General features: G+C 42.4%; 1 protein-coding gene and 1 long non-coding RNA gene across 4 annotated transcripts in view; one reads left to right on the top strand and one right to left on the bottom strand.

The window, feature by feature from the left end:
• The window catches only part of LOC117825774, a 46155-nt gene that overhangs the window by 21179 nt on the left and 1483 nt on the right, over positions 1-23493 (top strand). The window lies entirely within an intron of this gene.
• zbtb16b (zinc finger and BTB domain containing 16b) lies at positions 326-22719 on the bottom strand. Of its 3 annotated transcripts, XM_034701703.1 has the most exons (9): positions 22662-22719; positions 22023-22103; positions 19575-20844; positions 16872-16969; positions 14912-15019; positions 14481-14567; positions 5417-5587; positions 4141-4308; positions 326-2891 (listed from the first exon to the last, which is right to left on the bottom strand). In XM_034701703.1, the coding sequence occupies exons 3-9, from the start codon at positions 20747-20749 to the stop codon at positions 2662-2664; spliced, it is 2037 nt and encodes a 678-aa protein (XP_034557594.1). In that variant the 5' UTR covers positions 20750-20844; positions 22023-22103; positions 22662-22719; the 3' UTR covers positions 326-2661. The 3 variants fall into 3 exon arrangements, with proteins under 3 accessions (XP_034557594.1, XP_034557595.1, XP_034557596.1); XM_034701704.1 differs by lacking the exons at positions 14912-15019; positions 22662-22719 and having other exon boundaries at positions 22023-22558; XM_034701705.1 differs by lacking the exons at positions 14912-15019; positions 22023-22103; positions 22662-22719 and adding an exon at positions 21479-21709.

The raw sequence follows: 23493 nt of genomic DNA, 5'->3' as shown, positions 1-23493 counted from the left end.
AATAATACATAGAAAATATAACTAACTATTCATAATATTCAGTTACGGCAAATCTAAACTGTAGAAGTTGTCCATAAAAAGTATAATCTATGAAAACCTGATATAATTTTCACCACACTGATAGTTTTTTTTTAAATTATTAGAAACTCTGTTTTTGTATCAGTGACATCTGATGTCATTCCTAGCATAGCTGGGTGCTTTCAATGTACGGAGTCAGTCAGTAGGGGGCTGTGGAAGTACATCTGAGAAAAGGTTGAGAACCACTGTCATACAGGGTTTCATTATTGAATGCAGACAGCAGAAACAGGAGGCAAATGAGACAGGATGCATAAAATAGTAACTTGTTTTATTCTTTTTTTAACCATGCCACCGAACACTGACGCATACAGAGTTGTGCCTGAATCCACACTGAGAAAAAACACTTTCACACACTGTGTTACAAAGCTGTAATGAAGAGGGATTTTACTGCACGCATGGCAAGAAGAACAACCCTGATTGGACACCAGGTCGAGCTTTGATCTGGCCCTGAGGTAGACAGACATTGACATAATCTAAACAATGCTAATCACATCGTTCTAGGACACATCAAATAAAAGGACATCTGCATTATCACAACATAGAAAGATCAAAGAAAAAACCCTTTTCAAACAAAAGTGCTCTATTTCTTTTGGTCCACCAAGGAAATCCATTTATAGTGCATGTTCATGTAGAATAGATACAGTGAATGTGTGTTTTCATGGCACTGAGTGTTGTTGGCTACTTAAGAAGGCATTGTTCATGCCCACAGATGCCAAGATTTGCTATACACACTTTTTTTTAACCCAAAGATCTCAGTCCATTGTCACTTTGAAGGGAACAATTTGACGCAAGTACACGCTTGTCTCAGAGTACCAGCCACTATCACAGTATGTTGCCTCTGGTTGCAATGTTCAGACAAAGTGGATCTACATGGCAGTCTATCTTTAATTAAGTAACAATAAACAAACACCCAGAAACAACTACCAATAGCACAGACCCATGTACTCAAGCACATCGATGCTCTACTTATAAAAGAGGCACAAGGGAGGGATCTTGATCGAATCAGAGACTTATAAAACACACACATTAAGATGTTTCTCAAATCATACCAAATGTAAACAGATAGCAAATTACTGTAATACAAAAATACAACATGTTTTATTCTATAAGGCCTGTATTAGGCTCACATAAGGGAATAACATACAATGACAGTTTGTACATTACAGCTACACTATAACTGACAATAACCTGCTCATAGTGATTCAATGTCAGAATTTTCTTTTCAGCTTTTGTAAAAAAAGATCTTTTTTTCTGCAATTTTCTCCTAGAAAATTCTGATTTTGTGATTTTAGAAGACATCTATATATAGTTAATGATACAAAACTACACATAAAAGCCATGTCGAGGCTATTAGCTTTTTTTTACACACTGTTTGACCATTGAATTCATGATTTATCTGTCGGAAAAATAAGAGGACAGATGGATGAGTAATTTGCAGTAGGTTAAAACAAACGGTGAAAAGTGAAGAGGTAGAGCTCGCTCTACTAGAAATCATCCCGAGAGACGCTGACTGTGTGATGAAAACCAGCACATATTTGGTAACAAATAACATATAAATAGCAAAACCTCTTACATTGCAGGAGAAACTCAAATTGTAAGCCAGCTACCTTCAAATAATGTCACCCACTGCAAGAAAAGACAAGGCAATTAAAGAGATCAAGCTTATGAGGTCAAAACGTGGCAGCCATTCAAGTAAAACATGCAGGAAGTAAACAACTTCAAAATAAAAATCCAACAGCGGGGAAAAAAAAGGAGAAGTCACGAGAGTTTAGGAGAGCAAAGTGTTGTAAAGTTCAGCCAGTCAAGCCTTCATGGAATTATTTTCAACATCTACTGCACAATCATAAAAGATGACCCATGTTGTCTGCTTTAGCAATCAATCAATCAATCAACCAATCAAAGAGCTGCTGCTACACATACAGGTCAGCAGTCGCAGCCTCAGCGGCTTTAAATCTAACCACAGTGGAACCATTAGAGTTACAGTTTTCACGAAACTGTGTGTGAGGAAGGGAGAAGGTGTGTTTGTGCACACCAGGGCTGAAAAAAAACAAACAAGGTGTTAGGGAACTATTGTTGATCAATCATGTTAGACATATTTTTGAGTTTGCTGCTTCTCATCATGTGAGAGTTTGCTGCTTTTCTTTGTTTATGTCATTGTAAGCTGAATCTCTTTTGGCTAGACTGTTGGTTGGACAAAAATAGTTATTTGAAATTTACACCTTGACACTAAAATGTGCCTGTTTTCTGACATTTTCAGACTGAAGATTCATCACTCAGTAGTAAAAATAATCTAACTGATAATCAAACTGCTCATTTGTTGAAGCCCTAGTGTCAACACAAACTTTTTTTTTCTTACTTGCATGTCTCCGCTGTCAGGTAAAAACCTTGTATCTCCTAAAATGAAAACTTCAACAACAACAAACAATACATTTTTCATTGAATCCAGAAACAGTCTGAATAATCTTTTTACCCACAGATTAACATTTGTAACCTCCCAGAATGAAAAATCAGCAACACTGGAGTTACGAGGTTTTCACCGGCAGTGAGTATGTGTGTCAGACGGTGCACAAGTCCAAGTCCCGCTCAGACATAACAGACGTACAGGTAAGTTTTTTCTATCCTCCAGTCTGCCGGCACGTCCTCGGGTTTGTGGCCCTTCATGTGCTTCTGCATGGCGGCCAGGCTCGGGCAGAAGTCCTGGCAGATGGTGCACTGGTACGGAGACGCTCCGTTGTGAGTGCGCAGGTGCTTGATCATGGCCGAGTAGTCTCTGGACCGTTGGTGACACAGCTTACACTCGAATGGCTTCTCACCTGAAAAATTCAACAATGCAGCATTAACCTTGTAGACCTGAAGCCAGAGGCCTGTCAGGTGACACAGGACTCACCTCTGATACGGTCCAACTGTACTAGTGGTGCTGTCTAGTGTTTGTGTGTGTGGGTGTTAGTGCTTAGGGATTAGACCTACACTGGCCTGCCTTCAGTTTGATATCAGGTGTTGGCCAGTTTACACCATCCACCTTAAAAACAACAAGGATCCTGTCCGAACTCAAATAGGGATGACAGCAGTCAGTACGATATTACCTTTGACTTGTAGATTTGACTGACTGATTCAAAAATTCAGTGTTATACATCAAGTGCTTAAATTTAAAGGCTCTCTACTAGCTTCATCTCCTCTATAAAAGCTCAAAAGCTCTTAAACAACTTACATTTCTGTACAGTTTAGCCTGAATTTCATACAAAAATTTAACACACTTAGCAACTTCATGAATACATTCTTTTGAGGTACTCTAGCTTCAAACTATATTTGAAGAGTTCATTTGCAAAAACAGATAACTCTGTTTTTTATACATTTTCTTAAAACATACTTCTTTATGATATAGATTCCTAATAAAGTTGCATTTTCAAGATATCTCTGATTAGTAAAGACATTATGACTTAGTAAAAGCCACCCAACCTCAGTTGATTGATCATACCAAAAGCTAGCATTGAAAAAAAAAAAAAAAAGTGTTTTTGAAACATTTTTTTAATTTTTCAAAAGTGAGTTAACTGTTTTTGCAAATTAACTCTTCAAAAAATGACCCCAATCAACTTAGCTCTTTTCTTTAAATTCGGGTCATAATTATGTTGGGTGAATTCATGAAAATGCTAAACATATACTGACACAGCTGAGCTGTGTAGGTTTTAGATATGTTACTTAAATATCAGTTATATGAATTAATGAAAAGGGATCATTTTCAGCGAGGAGTAAATATATGGTGAATATTTAAACAGCATGACAGTGTGTCAAAATAAACTACAGAGTGTATTCATTATAATGGATGTGTTGTTTGGTGCAGCAGAGTGTTGGTTATTTATGAGGATAAATAAGAATCAGATTAATTCATAATTTTTTGGTCTTTCCATGGGAATCGTTCACAAAAAAATTGTATTCATCACCTTTCTTGTCTTTTTATAATTGAAGATTTTGATCACTGGCACAAATATCACCCTGACAGCCCCTGCTCTCCTGTTTGTCTGTGTGTGTGTGTGTGTGTGTGTGTTGTCGTCTCTGAACCCTCACCTGTATGTACACGGTAGTGTGTTTCTAGCTGGTGTTTGAGGCTGAACCTCTTCCCGCAGCCGTTGCACTCGTAAGGCTTCTCTCCTGTGTGGATGCGTTTATGGCCTCTCAGTGTGCCGTCGTCTCTGAAACAGCTCCCGCAGAATTCACACTCAAACGGGTGATCGCCTGCAAACAAAGTCATGTCAAAACAGCAGCCACCAAACCAACGAAGCCGCGCTACCGTGACGTGGCATTAACAGAAAACTTCATCCTTGTCACGACAGGGTTTGGTGCATATGAAGCTGCATAGGTCAAATAGTCACAGAGCCCTCTCTGCACATGCATATCAAGCGGGAGAATAATGTGCTTTCAGACGTTGCTAATGTTATGACACGAGGACACTCCTTTTGGCGGTCTGCTAATAGCTAATAAAAGTCCTCCAGGCATGTGCTGCTCTGTTCTCTATACAGTAGTTAATCTATTTCTCTCCTAGGCTGAGGATTTGACTCATCTCCAATGACCTATGTGCCTCATTATCTCAGTGTCCACAGCAACAGCCAAGTCAGAGGATACATTGCTCTCCTCATTACAGGCCGATTCTCCCCAATCCCCCCACCCCACTGTGGAGCAGATGACATTTACAAAATGTTACTTCCAAGCAGAATGGCATACAAACAAGATACGCTGCCATGGCCAAAACTCCCTTCACTTCTGTCTCTTCACATCAATTATGTATTTCTCCTGTCTAGACATCAAGCCATCGTGACAGCTGGGAGTGTTATTTAAGGTAAAGGAAGAAAGGGGGACATCTTTTCAGTAAATATCTCTCCGTCTCCCGCGGCTCTAAGACTCACCCTCGGTAGAACACACAGACAAGTCATTTCCATTTGCTTTTCCTTCAATATTTATTTGGGTTTCCTCTATCATTTTGGGTGAACCACACTAGAACTGACAGCCGTGAATTGCAGAAGCCCAAAGGCTGTCTAAGAACCCAAAATATAAACAGGATGAAATTGCCCAAAATATGCACCGGCCATAACGGTACAGTGCTGTCATCAGAGAGGTGAGTCATCTTATAGAGAGGGGAAACGGAGGGTGGGAGAGGATGCATGCAAATTGACTAAAACCTTAAAGCGGTAACCTGAGGAAATTAACCCATATACCAAAATAAATGCAGCATTTCTAAATAGAACATTTCCTCTAATATATGCATGCATTTAACACCGCGCGTCTGTTTTACGACAGGAAATAACACCACACACATCGATAAGAGTGTGTTTGATCCGTCTCTTACCTGTGTGCGAGCGCAAGTGTCTTTTGAGGGTGGTGTGGCTGGGGAAGGGGCGCTCACAGTGGCTACAGATGTAGCTGTGCATGCCTGCATGGACCTCCATGTGCTGCTGCAGGGCCTTCTGGGTCTGGAAGCGCTTTGCACACAGCAGACAGAACACCGCCATGTCAGTCCCTGGAGAACGCACAAGACACAGACACAGTTATTTCAGTACCATACACAGACAGGGCCTTAAGTGGGGAAACTGGGTCACTTCAACTTTGTGTGAGTCCTCTGAGGGAAAAGCTTCTTTCAAAGAGCAAGTGCCTCTACCTAAACTAACTCCCCTAAAAGCCCAGAGGCACTTTCAACTGTGAGTCTTTATACGTTCTATTTTAAACCATGAAAGTCATTGTTTTCTTTAAGAATTTCCCACACAATGCACAGCATGCCAATCACACAATCAATGGCTCCTTCCTGGTGTGTTAGATGTGTAATTATTCTCTTCATTCCCCATCAGGAGTCAGCTCCAGCCTGTGAAGTCCTCTGTCTGTGTGCTCAAAGAGCGGCTGATAGTAGCTCCACCCTAAATGATGCCTACACTATGCGCTCTGTGCAGAATGTTAAGTAGTGATATCAAGCCATTAAAGGCAGGACTGCAGGAAAAAACACAATCCAGTTTAATCCTGTGTGTGACCTGGCATCTCTTTGGGGCTGCTTTCCTGTTGCACAGAGTGTGGGGAGGAATACAGATAGGGAGACGCTGGCAGGGTAGCTCAAGTCAAAATGGCTCTGTGAAGAAGATCCATTGGCTGTCATACAGTCAACACTTGATCTACAGGCTGTGAACGCCAGCTCTCAAATCTGCTCTGGCATTTACACTGATGTATATTCATATTTGTGGCAAGACAGAGGGACTGGTTAATCAGCGGTATTGGACATAATGTGCTTGTCCTGCAGAGTGAGGCTTTAATGTGAGATTATGAGCTCCTTATTTCTCTGTCTGCTCAGGTTGCAGATCATTTACAATGCTAGCAGGTCCCATTGCTTCTGACTCAGATTCAATCAGACATCTCCAGCGGAGGATCATTAGTAAACAGAGGACTGTGCCAGCACTTCATTGGAATTCAAGTGGGGTTGCTGTGTCGCATTTAAAATGCAGTCTGATGAGGTCCACTAAATCAAATCATTTGTTACTGTTATTGAAGTGCCTTGAGGCAACTGGCAATTAAATTGGAATTAACGCAGGGAAAGGGATACAGCACACTCATACTAAGAGGGAAGAGTGTCAGACACTTGCTTTAGGTTCGATCAAGTTAACAGACAAGCCTGTTCAGAGTGGAGAGAAAGGGAAACAAATGAAGCAAATTCACATTTTCATGGATAAATCACACACATCCACTGTGTATTGTTTACTAATCCACATATCACAATTTGCTCAAACAAAGCCAGATGCTTTTTTTAGCCTTTACATTTCACGGATAAATACAATTTGGCATACAAGCATTACAGCCTCCTCTTTGAAATTATTGTCCTTCTTTTTGAGGCTAGTTTTGAAATCCTCCTGACGCTAATAGAACTGATCATTCCTAATCATTAACAGAAAAGAAGACAGGATGAAAGACATTCCCTGATCTTAACAATCCTGCATGGAGGCGATCCGCTGGAATGAACTGCACCTGTTCAGAGGCTCTGGCCTGTGGACTTTTGCACAAAGGGCACACAATGAGGTCCAGGCCCTCATTGACCAAGCCCATTAGTCATAGGCTCCTCACGCAACTCCTGCAATCCCTGTCTTTATGCTGTCACCTAATGACCAAAGCCCTTTCTCACCCACAGATCACAATATTTTAGTTGGAGACAAAAGACCCTCCATTCTCAACGCCTCTGCACCCCCACCCCCCTTCCCCTTATCCGCTGACCATACAGGAAACCCTTTCACTGTCTAACCAGGCTCTATCTCTCTGTGCCTGAGTCATACTTAACTAAAGTAAGTTCTCTTTGCACAGCGTATCAGTGCTGTCTGGATAATGATCTATCCAAAAAAAGTGGCTGAAGACATTAAAAAGCCGAGACTTCAGTGTCTGCATGATCTGTGATGTGAGGCTTGATCTACTTTAACTAGTTTGTCTGGTAATATTTTCTGCAGCCAGCAGGGGGAGTTCTTTCTGTTCCAATGTGTCCAGGTTAGTTTAGCTGCAGGCAGAGAACCCTCAACAAACTGAATAACATATTATCCACCTTGTAGATACTTCAAAGCTACTTTAATCATTGTCTCGCCACTCTCTCTTTATTAAATATAATGTATTGTAAATGCTTGTTTTAATGCAGCCTGCGTACTTTGTTCTGTCTGCTCTGAAAGTTTAACATCCCCCTGTCTTTGTGCAGGTAAAGCGTAACTCCCTGACACACTCGCAGACTCTCACAGATGTATATCCTGATCCTTCTGTCACCAACAATACGGAAACTTGAGTAAAGAAATGTGACAAATATTCTGTCACAAGCATCTCACTCTTGATCTCAGGTTGACACACAGTGACAACAGCTCAGGAGTCGTTTTTGGTTTTATTCTGCGCAAGCGGTGCTGAAAATAAAAATAACAAATAATATCTTGAAGTGTAAACAAAAAAAACCTTTGGAGCCGAGGAAGTGTTTGTATGCGTTAGTGGTGGCATTTCGCCTCGCTGCGCTCTGTTAACTTTTCAAACAAAAAGGATTTGCAGTTGTAGAGTTTTCCAGTAAGCTTTGGTAATAAGTGCAGAGGAGCTTCTTTATGAGAGAATAAGCCCTAAAGTTGGCTGTCATTGCCCCCTGCTTTCTCACCCTTAACCAGACAATGGGCCTGGGATTTGAGTTTTAAGGCACAGAATGACCCCTGACCCTTGGTCCTCAATGGGGTAAATACCATGTAATCAATGGTATTCCTCAAAGGCTTGAGTGTTGACTGGGCATTGTGTTTGGTGGGAGGGAGCCTGAACAGTGAGAATAATGAGTTACTTCCAAGCAAGAAGCACAAAATATAAACATTTACTGTGTGTATGTTATTTCATGGAGCTCGCTGTTGAAAGCATAATCACGTTGGAAACTCACACTTTCAGTTTGTTTTGCCGTTTCCACATATCTTCAGTAAAACAACACACGTGCTCATGTGCTCAAACGTGGTCTGCCCTTCATACATCTGCCACTTATTCAGCCCGGGCTGAGGTGGGAGCCAGCCACGCTCTCACGCTGCCTAAGAAACAAAACCATGTGTCTAGGCAACCAGATAGGATCATGGTCCTTGTTGGGGTGAAGTGTTCAAGCTAATCCCTTCATTCACAAATAAGCGCAGCCTGTTTCTTTTCAAGCGCCGAACAAAAGTTTTCCCACCCTGAGAATCTGGGAGTAAACCCACTGCAAATTGAACAAGAGTTTGTATTCAGTGACGACCGCAAATCTGTATAATTTCTTCTGTGTTAATCTTAACTTCAGTGTCCAAAGCCCGGCAATTAAACTGACTGATTTGGGAGTCATTTGTCTTCATATGTGCTGCAACACATGGAAACAAAACATTAGGTTTTAACTGTAATTCAGCAAATGACCGTCCCTTTTTTGAGTATTGAATGCCGAAGAGTTTGATCTTTAAGGTGTTTTATTTGCAGATGTGATGATAGCTAAATGGAAGCGTGTTTAAATATACTCAAAAGGGAAAAGAATTTCATTTCACACAGACTTAACAACTTACAATCTTACATCACGGCTGATAACATTGACTTGCAAGAATATGCAATGTGAAGTCACCATAAACTCTGTCCTCAGGACGTGCTCAGTACAGTGCGCTCACCGTCTGCTGTCTCACTGATATCCCCCAGTTAAACACACACAGTCATGCAGGCTACATTATATGCTGGACCTCACATGACCCTGTGCATTCATGCTACTGTATGTGCTCATGCAGACACGGCTGTGATGTGGCAGCGCTGTGAGAGGAACAAACGCTACAGTACCTTAAACAACCCCGGGCGCTCATCAGTAGACTGCTAATCTACCCGAGAGAGGAACAAGCGACTTAATAATTAATGCAACAAGAGATACGTTGCTCGTGTTTAACCACCATCCAATGGATCGGTTCATTGAGGTCGCGCGCTGTTTCATTTGCCTCGATTCCTGGAATGTTTACAATATTTCCTCTACCTGCTATAATTCAATGTATTTAAGTGAAGGAGACAGGGCATCCCGGGGCTTTAAGTTTAATGACAGTCAATGCAAATAAATACAGGGGGCATGATGTTTCATCGGATCACAGTTCAATTCAGTTTACGGCTTGTATGAGTTACAGCTGGGTATTAACAGGAGGCAGCAGTATGATGACGGACACGCAATTAGGCGAGCTAAAAAGGTCTGCATTAAGAGGGTGTAAAGCCTGTGCTGTATGTGAATGGACTACAGGACTGTTTAATTAGTGCTTGGACAGAAGGTAATATTATTCACTTGACGAAGCAGCCTGTAATGTGTGGAAACAGTGCAGCTGCTGTGAGTACACAAAGGCACCACTCTCATGGCCTTTGCCTCGCAGGCAAGGTGGCAGAATGGTCTGCCAGCATGGTTCGAAGCCTATACGGTCAATTTCAGTGCATGCGGTAGATAAGCTACAGTCTTGGGTTTTTCCAAAATTGAAATCTCGTTGCCCCAGAGCCTTGACTTGCTCTGATGAAACAAACCCCTTTGTTGTGAGAGCGGTTCGGAGACAGATCCATTCTTTTATTTTAGGCACTGACAAGTAGGTCAGAGGAGACTATGACAGAGCTGTGGTGAGGAGTAAACAGCAGCACATGATGTTGTTTTCCTCTCAGTCCTGGCATCCAACACCAGCAGCAATCCTCCTGCCCCCAGGAAGTCCTTACATACCCCCTTCCCCCCTTCCCTTCCCACACTCCACCCCGCCCCCAACCACCCCCCTTTGATCTCCGATTTAAGCCACCCACGGCCATTCACCTCTGACATATCAAACTGGCTAAAGAGCCTTTAACTGTAGTTAGTGTTGCCAAATTGCTTTAGAGTAAGATCTCCCAAAAGTGGTATTATTTCTCCTCCTGAGGAGGTGGACAGCAGCGCTGCAGCTGCTGAGGTCTGGCAAGTGTTAATCTGCTAAAAGGAAACTCATTTGGCTCACTGGTTATGCCACATGGCAAATTAAAGCCCAGGCTGCCCAGTCGGCACTGAAGCACAGAAAGATCTTGTGTTTTAGAGGAATAAAAGCCAGGTTCAATATTTATTCAGTGTAAATCTTTGCAGTGAGTTGAGCAATGTCACAATTTCCTCACATAACCTCAAACAGCTGATAAATTACCTGTAGCCCATGACAGTGCGGACTGCGATATGAGTCAGTAAATAAGGTCATGCGTCACAGCAGGCCGAGCTGAGATCACGACAAAATGCGAGAGTAATGCCCTTCTGTACCTCGCTGTGGACACACTGCCAAGCTGAAACCGAGCTCTGGATGTTTACAAGTTGGGGAGATGAGGGTAGAAACTTCTGGGCATAGTTGACACCCCTCCATGTCCACATCCATTAAGTATTCATACTGTGTGTGCCACCTGGAGTTACAGTTACGTGCCAATGCTCCTGAGAGGGTGATCACCTTTCTCTGACAGTAGCAGAAAAGGTGTCGATTCAGACACTGTCAGGCATATGTAACCTCTGATGACAATACAGGACAGGTTTGATTCAGACATGTGTTTTAAACATTACTCACTTCATGATAATGAGATCATAACAAGTATTAAAGCCCCGTTTCACAGGAAGGCTTTACAGGCCGTCAGTAATGACTTTATCATTGTCGATAAAATACGTCTGCCCAAATATCCTCTCGTTTTCTTCCCCTGAAGCCGTGTTGTTGTCATTGTAAACCTCAGTTTGCTGTCTGTAAAACAGTGTGTGCACAGTGTGCCGTCTATGTAGTGCTGATATTACACACAGCTCAGTAACCAGTCTTAATGGGTCTACAATACTTGGAAATGAGGGTTTTGGCACTGACAGTAGCTTATTTCAAAGCTACTTTGAGAAACTTTCGTTTTGCATCAGTCCTGGAGAAAATCTTGCAGAGAAATGATACCTCTCAAACCTTTGCTGATCTTTCCATGTACTTGCTTAAGCACAGTTTTTTGGTGGAAATCTCACCCCCTTTCCCTTTAACAGTTAAAAACATAATCTCACTGTGGATCTCTTAAATGGAACATTTAAACAAAGGCTCTTTCGGCACCCAGTGACAGGAGTGACGGACACTAAAATTATCCTCTTACTTGTTGCTGATGGTCATGCCTCCTTTTTATTTAACAAAATAAACCCAAAAAGAATTAGCTAAGTACTCAACACAGGAACTTGAAGCTATTTTTCTCTGATCTTTTTCATCTGTATTAGACATTTTTCGACCGCAGGAACTTCTTCATAGTTCTAGGAACTTTAGGAACCCTCCCCATTTTTATTGATTCTACATCGTAGGAACTATGAACTATTTTAGTTCCTAGAACCCCATTTAGAGGAACCTGTTTAGCTCCTGCTTCAGAGTACGTACTGTGCACAGTGATTGATCGGAAAGTGAGAGTATGTTGATTGGTCGCGCACCAAGAGCTAATTCAGTACCACCAATCGCCATTTTTTAAATTGCACTTTAAGCGTTAGCAAAATAACGATACATGGCGGCCGCTAAAAGTTCTTAAAATTGTTAAAAATGTAGGAAACGACAGACAAATGGACCGACAGTGAAGTTCAGGCTCTATTTAGTGTTAATACGTCTGAGAACGTGATCTTGACTCAAGGCCTAATATTCAAATTTTTGAAAGCATTTCCTGTTAGCTCGCTAAACTGAGTATCCAACACACAGCAAAGCAGTGCTGTGAGAAGATGAATACACTCGAACAGGTGTTTCAGTTGTGTCGCGTAATTGCTCTAGCAACTGTCAATCGGCTTACGTCACTTTAAGGTTTATATTCATGATGGAGACAGAAGAAAAAGGCTTCATGGTGTGTAGTCCTTACAAGTTTCTCTTCAAAAAGTCCCCAGAATTGTTTGTCTGAAAACATCAAATGCTACAGAATGATATGGTCACGATAAGTATTCAGTAATATTGATGCTGTCTCACCACATTCTTATCTTGGATAAGGAAAAAAAAGGCAGCCATGTTTAGTCATAGATGGTGTTAATGGAGTTTATAGTAACGACAGATCTTATCAGTTGGTGATTAGAAGACATAACTATGAGGAAGTTGAACAAGTAGGTCACAGGCTTTAACACAAGCCTTCCACAATGAGCTAACCAAATGGCAGGACATTTTAAAAAATATATATATATATTCAAGAGGAAGTCTTGAAATGAGTTATTTTGTCAAACCAGCAGTCCAAGTCCTCAGGTTACCTCTCCAGTACTGAGCACTTTGTCACTTTGTTTGTCATGCCTTGCCATGTGCTGTTTGTTGGTTGTTGTTCAAATGAGGCTGACTCACTGCAAACTAACTCTATCTACGGGTACAAATAGAGTAACCTTTAACCTTTAACCTCGAAAGACCCAGATGTATTCAATTTTCTGTTACAAATGGATGAAAAAGAAATGCTGACAATAGGGAGGCTGTTAGGGGCACATTACTACAACATTGAAGTACTTTTCAATGATGAGAATTAAATTAAGTTTAGTCTCTAAACTAATCAATAAATCAATTTTTTTCAGCTTTACATACAATAAACAAACAAGACTTGAGTTATAAATTACAAATATGTCAGTACGTATTTAGAAGGTGTCTAAAAAGATGGTGTTGGTACAGAATAAGTACACCATCACCACCACCAATGCAACAGGTCTAACTATATATATATATATATTTATATTTTTGTTGTTTTGCCTTTATTTGGCAGGACAGCTGAAGGGAGAAAGGAAATGTGGGGAGCAGAGAGTGGGGGAAAACATGCAGGAAATGTTTGAGGCTGGGAGTCAAACCAGTAAATGCCACCTTTGGGACTATAGCCTCTATACATGGGGCGCACACCTAAACTACTAGGCCAATGGCGCCCCTACATTTTTTCCTTATACATTTTGGAAAGCACACATCGTATCTCATTCTTTATGCATCTCTCATGCTTATTGTCTGTGTTTTGCATCTCGTCTTGCTTCAGGACACTTTTCTCCTCTTTGACAACAAGTTGAAACTCTGAGTTAAGTTATGACTGACCATCAATACGGTTGTAAATGGCAATTTATTCAAGTTTTTATTACATTTATTTGGATAATTAAATAGTTCCACATGCAATAAAAATGTCATAGAGGTATAAAAATCCCTGTTTTAATGACTTTTATTTTATTGATATAACTGATTCCTCTTTAAAGGAAATAGATAGTTTGTTTTCTTTTTCATGTTCTTTTTTGTCCTCTGTCTCTCATATGGTGGGCTCATTTTCCCATAAATAAAGTGACGATAAAAATCCCTCTGATTCTTATTTGGTTAGGGCACTTGTTACTAATAATACAGAAGTCTGGGAATGTGGGTTTTTTGGATTGATTTAAAAGTTCAAAACAACTCTGGCTCCTCAGGCAGATTCTTCCAAACTCTTCACAGCCCTCATTCTTCAACAACGTGTCGACTAGACAAACCACAGCTTTTAAGAAAAAATTGATTTATGATGATGCCGGCTTTCCATTAGAGACAAACTGGAAGAGAACGATGGGAATGCGAACATCTTCTCTCATGTTGTTGTGAGTGTGAGGTAAATAATCCCACAGGTGCTCTCAGGCAGGACGGGGTGAGGATAGTATGTCTGTGAGGCTGTAATGCTGGCGCTGTAAAGAATGGTTGTGGCAAAGTGGCATGCAGTGGGTTTGGATGCCAAGAGATATTAGTGGGTGATATGTGAGAGGCCCTCCCACCTCCCTGATGATAAATTATGGAGCATCATGACAGGAACAGTTTAACCCAGCCAGCATGACAGGCAAGTTTAGAGCCATGATCACAAGTGCTGTAGTCACGGCTTACTCGACAGCTCAATGCGTGATGGCCAGGTTTGACTCAATATGTGTGTGTGTGTGTTTGTGTGTGTGTATGCAAGCACGTATTTATAAGTACCTGTGTGTGTTTGCCTGTGGGCTTCCAGAGCATCCTCAGAGGAGAACGTTGCTCCACACTGATCACACACCAGCGCCTCTGCAGGAGCTGTAGATGAAATCACATTGAGAAGAAGGTTTCTTGATCAGACAATAAACAAGTGTGTTTGTAATTGCAGAGCAAGTCAGTTAATTTAGCATTTCGAGAGAGCTGTGGAGAGAGCAACAAGAGAGGAACAAAGGCTCCCTGTTTCAAAAGTCACCAAAGACCCCTTGCTTGTCACACACTTGTGCTTTTCAGGTGTTAACACAAGGAAGCAAATGTGCCAAGTACAATGGAGCGGAGGAGAGCGACGTAAAAAAAACACAACGCAGGACAAACAAAAGCACCAGACAGGGTGCAACGGCCCTTCTTCTTGACAAAAAAGAGCCAAGCTGAAGAGTTTTATTTACCGTGCCCTGTTATCAGTCTCTGAACAGTGAGCAGACTGTCTGCCTGAGAGGCCACAGAAGGACTGGGTGTTCTCTCTACAGCAGACGCTTCCCGCCTACGGCACATCCCTTTATCAAAAAAAAAAAAAAAACAGTTCAGAGTCAACACCCCAAATCCCATCGCATACACTGTAACTACACCACCCAGTTCACCTCTGGAATGCCCTTGTCTATTGTGACGAGGACATGAAAGAGACAAGTATGCAGACTGCTTGCAGAAATGTTCAATCCTTGTTCTGCACTCACCTCACACCTGCACAGACAGACACATGGGGACAGATATGCACACACACGCACACACACACATACACGCACACACAGCTGTTTGGATGTGGGTTGGCTCTCACAGAGATGTAAATCGGTTGCAGATCCATACTGGCCCAGGGCTCATTCACTGATCTATTTTCTGCTCAGCTGGCTTTAAATGAAGTTAAAATGACTCATTAAAACACCCACAAGCTTTGGGAACTCTGAGCGCTACAGCCTAAATGTGGTCCTCTTTCAACTCTTACGATGCCTCTGTACGCAGACACTGTGCCACTGTTCCCAGAGCTGCACACAAATAACAAAAAAAAAAAAAAGGCCTCAATCTGTTCATTTCTAAAAACAACAATTTTTGAAAACAAACCGTTACTGTTCGGGAGCAAAAATAAAAACTTGGTAGAGAGTAGTCTTATAGAGTAGTAACACCAGAGCAATGTTGTAGATGCTGATGTTGTGTGACGCTGTCCAGTGTGGTGTGTTGTTTTGTGAGAGATTGTGTGATAAGGGAAGAAGAGAACATAGTGCATTGTCTTGTGCAGTCAAAGGCACGGAGTGTGCTCTCATCCATAAACCATCAAACTGTCTCCAGACGCGGCTGCAATCGTCCTCCATCAAAACACTTTGTCTGGCATACCAAAATAAGAGCCAGCATCGAGCTGAATACCAAATCAGCCCATTAGAGCGGTGGAGCACTCGCTCCTTAGCAACCAGCGGGATCTAAGGCTGCTATACCGAAATACACAGTGACAAAGAAATGAGATCCACATCTCTTTTTTGTAGTATTATGGGCTGACACATTGGGATGAGGAGAGTTTATGCAAAAATTCAAATTAGGTTAAAGGTGCTGCTGTTGTGGATGTCACTGCCAATTGAAAATCACAGCGTGTTATCGAGGTCTGCTGGTGTTTCAAGACAATACGTATGTTTAGGGTTAATGCGGGAGGTTTAAAGGAGAGGGGAAAGGAGACGACTCAGGTGAAGTTTAAAGAAGCAGATTCTCTCTCATCTGTCAGCAGAATGTCATTCCAGAACAATCCTCAAAAAGCAGGCGGAGGGGACAGGGACCTCGCCTTGTCTTTACACAAATTCCATCTGAGCTTTGTGTTTTAGTTTCATTTTTAGTCTCTGATCTGTCTCCCCCGCCCCCTCCTCCTCTCTCTGCCTCCCCCCCCTCCCTCTGCTCCTCTTTCTCTATTTTGGATAAAGTAGCTGGGAGAGCAGTCAGGTCTGATTAAGTCTGCATTTGGGTACAGTGTGTTCCTGGACACACATCTGCGAGCGAGCCATCACACACGCTTCGGAACACTGGCAGAACACCCAGGCCTGCCGGCAGCTGATGATGTCATCACTCAGAAGGGGCAGAGCTGGCGAGCTGCCAGAGTCTCCGAAAAAACACAGAAACGATTCAAACGGAGAGAGAGACTAGAGAGAGACAGAGAAGAGAGGAGAGGGGAGGGAGAGGTACACAGACCTAAGCATGGAAAAGAAAGCATGATCCAAGTATTCGGAGCAGCACTAACAGGGAGGAGGAGGGGGAGGAGGGAGGAGGGGGGGGGGGGGGCTGTAGTATGAACAGGTGCATTTGAAAGGCCGCACTATCAAGAGGCTTCATGAGCACTGAATACTCTGGGATGAGAGTGTGAGAGTTACTAAGTACCTGTGTGAGACAACATGTGCATCCTCAGCCGCATGCTGTCCTGGAAGTGTTTGCCACAGTACTCGCAGCCGTGGCCCTTCTCCTCGTTATGCAGCCTCCTGTGGAAAGACAAACACTAATGTGAGCGTGTTAACACAGACGAGGAACAGAGCGAGAGACGCACTTGTGATAATAAAAGTATCTAATTTCTGTGCCTTTTCTTTTCTGTAAGGTCTCCCAAACCCAGAAGCATCATTGTCCTCGTAACAAGAGGAGCATGTTTTAATTCAGGCAAGAATCCCTCGCTGAATGCAGCATCATTAGTGTAAGAGGCCCTTGGAGTTGTGAATCACAACGCATGAATGCTAAAAGAACACAGACAATAGGATATCTGGCTAATTTCAGAGTGCAGACATACGCGTGCCTCCACCCGCCAGCACTGCAAGACACAGGGCATGCACACGCACACACACACACATACTCTCACACACCAATTACATGCACTCATACTCACATCCCAGTATAGCATGCACACACATACACTCCTCCTGTAACCGCAATGAAAAGGAGAAAAGAAGATGATTCGCTGAAGCTGCGCCGAGAGCAAAACCTATCATATCATATCACACACATCCAAGCATGCAAGGCATCTGTACTGTTATCCTTATATCACCCCGCTAACAGCAGAGAAAATGGCCTCAGAAGAGTCCACAGCTAAACACTCTGTGGTCAGAATAAATGAGTCCTGTGATGAAATTTAGCACACATGAAATCAACAATAACATTGTGAGGGAATGTTAGAATTTTGTAGCCTTGTGTTATTTTTTGGGGGGTGGGCTGTTTTAACACATATATCTTCATATAGACTTTTAGAGATGTTGATTTATTTTAGTGTTTAAATGAGTCTAAAAAAAACGTAAACTTTGTGCTTCTTGGAGGCCAAACCACACTAACTTAATGTTCATATTACTTTTATTTCTTTGCAATGTTAAGTATTTCTTAAACAGAGCATCCTTGTGGCTGAAGGATTGAAGGTGCAGACTGTGAAATCGCAACAATGTCAGCTTGAATCCTGCATGGAATGTTTGTTGCATTTCATTCTGCGCCTCTTCTCTCTGCAGTAATAAAGACATTAAAATGCCCCAAAATCTTCTAAAAGGCCTGACTTAAAAAATTAAAAATAAAGCTTCTCTAGAGAAAGAAAAAATATATTCCCTGATAATTTATCCCTCCTACTTTTCCTCTAGTTATTCTCTTATTGGAGGTTGCAATAGTCCTTTATTAAATGACCTGATATACACTACTAATGTCTGATACACTGATGGCATCGTATTTTCAATTTTTTGATGCACTATCTCTATTTCTGTTTTTGTTTCTACCAAGACGACTTCAGCAGAAATTATTATTTATTTTTCTATGTAGTTTTTTTTTTTTTTCCAAAGCAGAGCCAGGAGATACTCTCTTAACAAAACTACAAAATGTCAATCTACACACCAGGTGTATGCTCAGTGACCTGGTTACAGACCTACAGCAACTTCATTGCATCCTCAAGCAGCGCCACCAATGCAACTTCTTCAACCTGCGGACATGGGCCTGTCTCCACGAGTAAGAAACGCACATCACTAACTATCCCACAGGATGCTCCGTTTCACCGGGCTGTTTCGGCTCAACTCTGGAGCAGCAAGAGGCTGAAATGTCAGCCACGGGCTGAGACAAGGAAGGAAGGACTATGATCCTAATCACGGATTAGCTGCATATCAAGACTTCAGGCTCCCAGATTGTCTTGTTTCTAATGATTAGTGATGAGTCAAACACTGTCAAGCACGCACGATTATTAACATCTGCAGTCAAATTAATGAGAGTTGTCACCGAGCTAGTCTGTAACTTTCTGAGTACAATGACAAATCTAAACTGACAAGCTCGTAAATAAAGGAGGAATGAAGGAAAAACAACAGAGCGAGTCGTTAAGCAGAAGTTATCCATCATGTATCTGAAGCGTCCAGCCCGGTCCCCGCTGAGAGGCTCCTCTCCGCTGATGCAAAGGAATGCATATCAAATAGCCTGCGAGACAGCCTGTTGTGTGAGGCACACTTCTGCACAAATAATCAAACAGAATTTAGAGAATAAGGCTTTGTAAATAACAGCTTAATGTGACACCAAGGCCTCTTTATATCAAATCCACCTCAAAGACCCGATTCAAACACTTCCCAAGACGTCTCACTATTAAGACATGAGTGCAGGTGTCCCTGAGAATAAATTTACATATTTGCTGTTGCTCCTTCCAGCATTCAACTTGCAAAGTGTTTTAACAAAATGGGGAAGAAAATCCTGAAGCCCAAAAAAACTGTTCAATTTAGGAGAGACATGTCAAATGTTTTCCCTGACAGCAAAATCAAGGACTGAGCTCACATTCATCAAAGCACACGTGCACCACTGCATCCTTCACATCTTTTATCCGACCTAGCAGACCTTTGTCAGTCGGAATGATGCATAGTGAGTGAAACAGTGTTGTTGTTAACATCAAAATGTCACCCAGACTCAACTCTACCCTCATTCTTTTGGCTTTAACTCGTGATTATAAAATTCTAGACTTTGACTAGACACAAACTTTCATTTTGTTGATTTTTCCATGACTTAATTTTCTGTAATTAGTCCCAAATATGAAGTGATGCTCTGCCAAGAGGAGTGAAAATGTGGTGTTGATGGATGCTTTCTGTGTTCTACCTGTGCTGCTCCATGGCCTGCCTGCTGTGCAGCTGAAGCCCACACTCTCCACAGTACTGCTGGCTCGGAGTCTGGCCCTCGTGTCTCATCCCTGCTGCAAACTGGCCCAGTCTGTTCAGAAGCTCCCTGTGCAGCAAGCCCTGGTGCAGCAGGCCGCTGTAGGCCCTCGGGTCCAGCGGCACACCCAAGGACGGGGCCACTGATACGGACACTGGCAGCATCCCCTCCCCTGTGTGATTGGAGGGCACAGAGTAAATGGAGGCCAGATGTTTCTCAGCTATCCCGGGGAAACAGTCCAGAGAGTTCCCTACAGCTTGTCTTCCATCCTCAGGGCTTGTGTGCAGCTCTCGGGCACTGGTGATCACGCTGCCCCTCAGAGGCGTCCCCGGGCCCTCGTCTCTGGGCTGATCTGACATGCAGCTACCCTCCCCGGTGCTGGAAGACCTGCCCTCACAGCCGTTGGCTTCATCCACCTGCATGCTCTCGGATTTTATATTTCTGTTTGGATCCAGAGATGCAGAACGGGACTCTGTGCTGCTGTGTTGAGGCTTCTGGGAACTCTCCATGTCCACCTCAGTGTCCAGCTTGGGGCTTGATTCAGTTGCCGCCTCGGGCTCTGGACCAGGAGAGCTCCTCTCTGTCATGTGGTACAGCGCCAGGTGGTGCAGAGCAGTAGGAGTGGTCCGGGTGGGTCCATCCTGAATGGAATGCTTCTTGGACATCAACATGTGCCTCCAGTGCCTGGCTCGGCTGTGGTCACCGGGCTCTCCAGTGCTGTGATTCCTCACCGCCACCTCCTCGCTCTCCTCTGCCTGGATGGTTTCAAGCACCTTGAGGCACTGCTCCTCCAGGTACTCGATCTCCAGGATCTCTGCTGCATATAGCAGATCATCCAGGTCCTCCGCTGTGGCCTGGAGCGAGGCGGTGTAGGCGTACTCCAGGATCTGCTGGAAAGTCTTTGGGGACAGAAAGTCCAGGGCGTAACGCAGGCTGCTGCGGTGGAACAAGATCTCAAACATTTTGCTGGTGCAGGCCAGAACCGTGCGGTGTGCTGGGAACTCCTGGCCATCCACCGTGATAATGACATCACATAAGGTGCCGGTTAGACGCATCTGGTTGGCTCGCTGCAGGAGCGTGCTGGGATGAGTGGGGTTGTGGAGCTGGAGGACACCCATGTTTGTCAGACCCGTATCCACTCGGACCTTTGCTGAGCCCGCGCATGAGGTGTGGCTGTCCTGCCTGCTGCACCTGCCTTCAGCTGGTTGTAGGTCTGGGGTTTGGAAGCAGAGGGAGAACAGAGGATCATTAGTGGCTGTCTGACTTACAATGTGATTAATTACCCTTCAGTGTACACTTTCATCCATCAGTCAGTGAGAAGCGTTTTAAAATCACATGAATAAAAAATAACAAATTAAGCGTATTCAGAGAAAAATATCCCCCTGCTTGATCTCTTCAGGGTTTTATTATTTCATGCCCTCTACATGTTTATTTATTTTAATCAAGGAGCAAAGAGAGACAACAGGTCGATACGCGCAAAGCAACAGTTTCTATTGCAGGTGATTAGTCTGAGGTCTCGTTGAGAGCGGTCACGTCGCTGTAATAACGTCTGCATACTGAGAGGTGACGGTCCAATTTATCAAGCTCCTCACACACACACACAGACACACACATACACACATACACACACATTGGTGCCCTCAACAGGTAGGATTGCTATTAACAAACGCCTTTAAGGACTGATTAGTTCATTTAGGCAGCGCACGTTCCTGATTAGACACGTTTAGACAATTAAGCCGCTCTGCTGAAAATCCTTGAATAAGTTATCAAACTATCCAAACGATGGACGCATGAAAATGAGGCGCGAGTCTCGCATGCATACACGTCTCCTCAGTAACATTAAATACCTAAATGATGGTGTGAGTGATGACAATTCTCTGTATGATGATTAGAGCTGTCGGATCACTCAGCAGCTCCTCGACTGATGCTGTGACAGGCTGCATCCTCAACTAACCGCAACATCAGAGCGCATCAGGTGCACACGCACAAATCCACCTTTATTATCCAAACACATTGCGACAAATTAACCCTCTCCACGCGCGTATTAACTGTCTGCACTGTGTTGGAGGGAACACGCGCGTGCTGTGCGGAAAATAAAAGACCCAATTTATCCAAAACAGTCCAAAGATGGTCTGTCTGCGATAAGAGTCCGTGCGTAATCAAGTTTGTGAAATCATGAATCAGGCTGCAGCCAAACTTAGGTCGATTTACACATGACTGCGTTTAAAGCAAATTATTTAAAAAAAAAACAGCCAGAAAAGCTTGAATTATTCTAAATATAAATTGTTGAATAAGTCTGAGACATAAAAGTAGTTGATCAGAGCAGAATAAGCGGGATAAAATAATGAGTTATAAATATTCTAAAGTATCAGCTGTCACAGTTGTTCTTACCTCTGTCTCCTAACGTCCTCCGCTGATTATCCAGGCAACATCATGGTTACACATTTCACAGTACCCGCTCCAAACTCAGTCCTGCTCCAAGTAAGCAAACCATCACCTAGCCGCGACAGTCAAACCAGCGGGGGAAAAACAACACTTCCGGAAAGAACTTTCAAAATAAAATCTGTTTTTTGGGATTCAGAGCCACGTGTTGAAATTCTCTAAAGGAGGGGATGGGCTGTGATTATATCTGTGGAGAGTCACAGCTCATGAAATTAGCTGATTATTTAACTAATGGAGATGAAATGATTAGTTAATAAACATTTCACCTGCAACCAAAGAATAAAGTAATGTAACAGACTTTGACACAACTTTTACAGTGTTGGAAATGCACACACTTGGTGCTTTCAATTTGAAGACTGGACTTTTGGTGGAAGTCTGTGCAATGCCAATAATGCACTTCTTGTCCTAAATTCTTCATTTGCATTTGTTTTACATGGATTCAAACTTTGACTTAAAAGATAGAAAATAAATGTCTAATTATGAGGGTTTGGATTCTATTATCTAGATTAACATATTTATTCTCTGAGTATTCTTTTACCTGTCAAAAAATGCATTGTATAAAATTGAAAGGAAAAAGCTTCTTCTTACTTTTTTTATGTGTTGTCCAAAAGTGTGGGAGCAGTATTGTGCTGTGAGGGAAATGCTGAGCAAGTGGGGGGAGGAGCGAAAGAATGAGGAAGAGAGAGAGAGAGTAACACAACTCAATCTTCTGATTGACCGGAGAAAATTGAGATAGTTCGAGTGGAACGATATCTATATCCTGCCTATATTTCAAAAGATTACTACCAGAAGGATACAGGTCCTTCATAAAGATTTTAAAAACACACCGACAGGCTTTGACTTCATGTGGCCTGATGCTCATCATGTGTTTACGAGGATAAGAGTCTTGTCCCTTTATTTTTCTACTAACTGATTTATTTCTGGCAAATGCAAGTCAATTTACTTTACATTATCCAGTATTCAAATTTAGTGGCGATTTTCTGTCTTTCTTTAATGATCACAACTACTGGGACTAAAATGACCCGAATCCGTCTTTGGAAATCCCATCATTTGTCCGCTTCTTTTAATTTTAGAGTGAAAATGGTAAAACACAACAGAGTGTCTTTACTTAATTGAAAAATACTTACACTGTACTAAAGATAATTTGCATGCATTTGATAGCACTTCATACTTTTAGTGTCTTTATTGACTTTAAGTTAGTTTAGTTTAATATTTTAGTTAACAATAAATAAATGGTAGCTACTTGCAAATCAATTCTTCACATAGAAAGCATACAAGGATTTAATAACATCAAACTGCTTGCAGAGAGATGATAACACAGCACATGACACAACTTACTAAAACTCAGAAACATCGTAAAAATGTTTTACTTTTGTTAATGTATGATTAAAATATTGATAACAATGCAAAAATATACCAG

This window comes from Notolabrus celidotus, chromosome 14, assembly GCF_009762535.1.
Source record: "Notolabrus celidotus isolate fNotCel1 chromosome 14, fNotCel1.pri, whole genome shotgun sequence".
Classification (NCBI taxonomy): Eukaryota; Metazoa; Chordata; class Actinopteri; order Labriformes; family Labridae; genus Notolabrus; species Notolabrus celidotus.
Note: the sequence above shows the minus strand (reverse complement) of the source record. Positions and strands in the feature narration are given on the sequence as shown.